At 38.1% G+C, this 5,209-nt stretch overlaps 1 protein-coding gene across 1 annotated transcript in view; it reads right to left on the bottom strand.

Annotated features, from left to right (window-relative positions):
* Positions 1–171: 171 nt before the first annotated feature.
* The window catches only part of pag1 (phosphoprotein membrane anchor with glycosphingolipid microdomains 1), a 36,440-nt gene continuing 31,402 nt past the window's right edge, over positions 172–5,209 (bottom strand). Inside the window, exons 8-9 of the mRNA XM_014031867.1 lie at positions 3,387–3,446; positions 172–2,609 (exon numbers count right to left, since the gene is read on the bottom strand). Coding sequence (XP_013887321.1) covers positions 2,262–2,609; positions 3,387–3,446 — 408 coding nt within the window. The 3' untranslated portion in view covers positions 172–2,261. The remainder of the gene's footprint in view (positions 2,610–3,386; positions 3,447–5,209) is intronic.

The following is a 5,209-nucleotide window of genomic DNA, read 5'->3' on the forward strand; positions in this document are numbered from 1 at the left end:
ACTCACTGTTGAGTACCTATGATTAAAAATTAAAGTCTTCTACAAGCTTTGCAAGTGGGAAAACCTGAAAAATCAACATTGTATCAAATACTTGTTCTCCCCACTGTATTTGGTAAATCAATTGTAGTAAATAATCCTACAGATAAACAGAGTAAAACACACACAAAAAACATTTGTTGAATATTTATAATTTATTAGAATTCATAATAAAAAATTTACAGAGAATGGAGGCTGGACAAAGGAAAATGACAGATGTGATCATAACTGAACAAAGAGGCCCCTCGATCAAAGCTGGGTGTCAGTAAAGAGTTTTGTGTGTGTAGCTGAAGCACAGGCTCAACTACACCCCCACTCCCTGAAAAGGGTGTGTGTGTGTGTGTGTGTGTGTATGATTGACATAGAACATAAGGGATTTTAGGTAAGTGCCTTGGATGTTGTCCTGATTTGGCACGAAAAAAACTTCCCCCTTTGGATACAACCTCAGAAGTCTACCGTGTTTGAAGAGGGACGTTAAATCTGATTGCCAACAGCCAAATACAAAACCACATCATTTCCATGAGAACAATACTCTTAGATGTTCTTGTTTTTATGCAGGGGGAAAAAGTCTAAACCACACACACAAAGGCCTTCTTCAAGAAATAAGTGTATTTTTCACTTCATACTCATCATACAGAAAACATCAGGCTCATTTAGCAGCATCTCACTTATGAATCACCAGTCAGAGGAGGCCTAAACTAAAAAGCTTCAATATTTTCCACTGAGACAAAAAGTAATATATTAAAAAAGAACAGTTTAATGTAAAAAGCTGAGGATATTAGTGACTACAGCACATATCATATTCTTTTAAAATGAAACACCAAGCTGCAGAACTGAGGCATTATTTAGGCATTTTTTTGTTTTTGGATTAAAAGTACCACAATCTCTTTAAAAATGCACGTACCATTTAAAAAAAAAAAACAGTACCGTGTGGTGAAGTTTGCACAGATTTAGGAGAACATGGTGTTTTTGAAACAAGTCGGACATTCACGAATGAACTCATCAAATTAAAATACTGTGAACGTACAAGAATACACAAAGTTTCCTGCGAGTAACAGCTGGTTAAAATAGTGCTCTAAATATATACAGACCTCAGTTGGCATGTCGTCGATACAGGTTACAAACATTTGTAGTTGTTTATTTAAATTTTACATAAATGTAACTAAACTGATAAGTTGGCTATAAATGTTGTACCATAAAGTAATAAATGTGCATAAAAAACAAACAAAAACTTAGTTGTACCAAAAAAAAAGACTAAATACATGGCAGTTAAAAATACAATCATAAAATTATGTTGTCCTTTTTACTTACAAGTATTTGACCTTTTTTTTAAAACTGAGAACAAATAAGTCTTCAAACATTGACAAAAACACGTACCTCACAGGCATTAGCCTCACATCTAACTCATTTAGTAGCTTTAATAAAAACGCTCACAACTTCTATAAAATCCTATTTACTTCTGTCTAACAGACATACTCCGCAACATTTCACAATTACACAATAAAAATAAAGTTTTTCAAATAAATACATTATGAGTTTTACAAATAAAAAAAAAACGTGTTAGACTGTAAATCTAGAAATGCTTTCCAAATGTGTCTTCTACATTTCATGTCAYGTTAAGCTCATAAATAAAAGTAATTTAAAAAGGGTTTTTAGCTTCCTTTTTTTTCCATGTCATGAACTATTAAAAATCCTTTTGTTTAACCAACAATCGGCTTCTGTTTTTTTTTTTTTTTCTTTTGCGTCAACTTTTTCACAGGAACATGTAGCGAGAATACACATCGGAGGTGTCACAGACCTGACAAAGAACAGCCCAGAAATACACCATCTGACACCTCAACAAGACGTGACACCCAGTCAACTGGAAGCTAGGGAGTCTAGCTTGGGGCACAGATAGCAATACCTTCACATAACACGGTAAGTGCATAAATTTTACATGAACAWATGGCACTAATAACTTGATATCTTACCTTTTAAACAGAGTGTCTTCTGCCGACATTTACATTGCTGCTTATGTGTCGTGATTGGATATGTTTTACTTCATTTATTTTTCACAATCGAGTGTTTTTAAGGCTCAGCAGTACCGATTATCCAGCTTCATAAATTAAAGATATGATAAACCGTACCCAAGCTGTGATGTAGACGAAGCAGTTTTTTTCCTCAAGTTAAGCACTGATGCATGTTTGACAGCTGTTTTTCATTAGCGAGGGAGACGGGGGTTGGATTCAAAGACGAGACACGTCCCGACCAAGACCCAGCTCTGCCAAACTTTCGTAGTCGTGCTCCGGCCCGGCGACGTCCGCCCCCTCCGCCTCCCCCCTGTGATCCTCATCTGAGCCGGTAGTCTTTGGGATGCGGATAGATTCGTAGCCAGGATCTGTGCCGTCCATAAAGGCGTCCTCGCCCGGCTGGGGYTCTTGGATGTCTCGCACGGTGGCGTAGAGGTCGCTGGAAGACGAGGYCGGGACCAGACCTTTGATCTCTGCGATGCTGCTGTAGTCGTGCTCTTTGTCTTCGTCGTCCGCGGCATCGTTGTCGCCGTTTGTCTTGTTAACCACGGAGTACACTGCTGACTGAAAGAGACACCGACAAACAAATCGTTGTCTTTAACATTTAGAAGGAAAAACTCCTGACTGACTAGAACTAGAAAAAGCAGTTTGGGGTTGGGGAATAAGGGTCGGACATCAAGTCTCGAGTATCGACTGGAACAGGRACCAACATTATGATTCACCTGGAAAAGTTCCAATTGTTAAATTTCAGTTCCTCATTTTGATACCCAATCTGCCAATTGGAAGAATGAAAGCTGCTGAACACCAACGAAGAAGAATCCTCAGGTGGTGTGTGCGGCAGCRATCTAAAGCGTGGCTTAAATTTAAGAAAACAACAGTATGTTGGGCGCACGACCAACATCCAAGTTTGTGAAGTCTTTGACACACTGTGAGTTTTCGCTGACACTTCTGGGTAATTAAAACAATAAAATRCGTCTAATACTTAACAAAAAGAATGGAATCAGGCATCATTAGGAACCAGAATTTAAATGAGGAACCAGAATCCTTCAAAYGCAAATGGATGTCCAACCCTACGAGTTACACACAAGTTTGTATTTCTTACCTTATTGGTACCGTTCATTGACTTCCATTCATTTCCAGTCGTTTCTACAGTTTAACCCAGATCCCTTTCCCTAAACTCAATTCACAYCTTAGACCTAAGCCTAACCCCCAACCCAAAAAATGGAGTTCCACCATATTAGGACCGGTCTTTGGTCCCCATAAGGACTACTGGTCTTTACAAGGTCGGTGTGTATACTAGAAACCGTCCTAAATCACAAATACAAGTACAAACACACTTACTTCACTGTCCGACAAAGAGTGGTTGTTGAAGTCCGGTGCAGCAGACAGAGGAGAGTGTAACTGTGAACGGAAGAAGACAAAAATTTAAAAAGAAGAGTCAGAACTTTAAAACACCTGTTATAAAACAGGCTACATTTGCAACAAATTTAAATTTTAAGGATTTTAATGACTTCCTGCTATTAAAAACATTAACTTTAAACTTTTTCATATCCTTTGAAATTTTGCATTTCTATTAAGSTCAGTTTACTTTGACACTACAAACTAAAATCCAGATAAAGCACGTGGTTTGTGGTTGTWACGTCACAAAAAGAGGAAAAGTTCAAGAAGCATAAAAACTTTTTCACTATAAACCGACAAACTGTAGCAGCTCTTTTAATCCACCTCAGACGGCTTTAATACAGAACAAAGATGTCCCAAAAGACTTTGAAGGAATGCAATTAACGTAGGGTTGAAGTTCTTATTGAACCGTATTAATAAAACCCACGACCAAACCATCGACTAGTTCCTCATAAAAACACACTCMGGTGAAAAATCTCTGAATGCGAAGGAAGGGAGCGCTCGTTGATCGGGTCGATAGTGAAATTCTGAGCTTCTCCCAGTGGTGGGAGAGAAACACGTCCTGCATTCGCTGCGATACATTAGAAACTAATGTTCTATATAACCACCCATTCATTTAAAATCTTATTGAGCCAAAGTCGATGGGGAGTGATGGAGAGTGGGATGCTGTTCTTGCCCAGACTCTGTCCACTTCGCCTTATGATCGATGAGGGAGCCATTAATCAACAAAACGCATCTGACAGCAGCACAAAACACTTCAGGAGTCTAACAAGAATCTCAATATCCACACTCGCTAAGTACTTTATGTCATTTAGAGATAGAAAAGGTTATTTTCTCTTTGACTCGTTGCAGACACAAACATTTGGATTTAGTCTGGTCCGTTTCGGTCCTCGTTAAGGACACGTCGCTGTCTGAGCTGCTGTCAGGATGAACACCTGCGAACAAATATCATCCATCAAAACGTCTGCCGCAGCTGTACGTCCTAACGTCTCCACATGTGGTACTTTTCTTCAAGCATGGAAATCAATACTTTATGGATAAGGTGCGTTTGGAGGCATGATTACTTTTATAGATCCGACATACAGTCTCAACAGTGTAGCTTTGTCATTTCGCTTTAATTAGCTGACCAATTAGGCTGAAAAGTGGAATATTTSTTCAAAAAAATGGATGCAGAACTCACAGTGTTTGTCATCTATATCCTATAAAGCTAAATAAAGATTCCTGCCAGAGTTTTAATCTAAATTATCTTACACTAAGAAGGGATGAAAATAGTTGTTTTGGTCAAAATAACTGAAGTTATGCTCAATATTTAGTAGATTTTGAGCATTTCAGTATGTGTTGAGGATGAGCCTTGCCTACTGCCACACCCAGTTGTTACAACGTGTTRCAACAGTCCACTTTTCACATTTGTAACTATTTTAACTACAATGGTCTACTGGCTGAAATATAGCCATTGTTGYAWATTTTTCAGAGCTGTGGRAGCCATCTTGATTGAGGTTGACAACAAAAGTAAAACGAGTCATTTTGGGATTCACAAACAAATAAATCCAATATTTCCATTCCATCAACCTGGGCACTGAATCTCTTACAGCGGGTAAAATAAGTATTGAACACATCAACATTTTTCTCAGTAAATATATTACTAGAGGTGCTAATGACATGAAATTTTCACCAGATGTCGGTAACAACCCAAGTGATCCAAATCATACAAAGAAATCAAACCATAAATGTCCAGAAATGAAGTTATTTGTAATAATGTGGAATGG

This window comes from Austrofundulus limnaeus, unplaced genomic scaffold (assembly GCF_001266775.1).
Source record: "Austrofundulus limnaeus strain Quisiro unplaced genomic scaffold, Austrofundulus_limnaeus-1.0 Scaffold1339, whole genome shotgun sequence".
In the NCBI taxonomy this organism is placed as follows: Eukaryota; Metazoa; Chordata; class Actinopteri; order Cyprinodontiformes; family Rivulidae; genus Austrofundulus; species Austrofundulus limnaeus.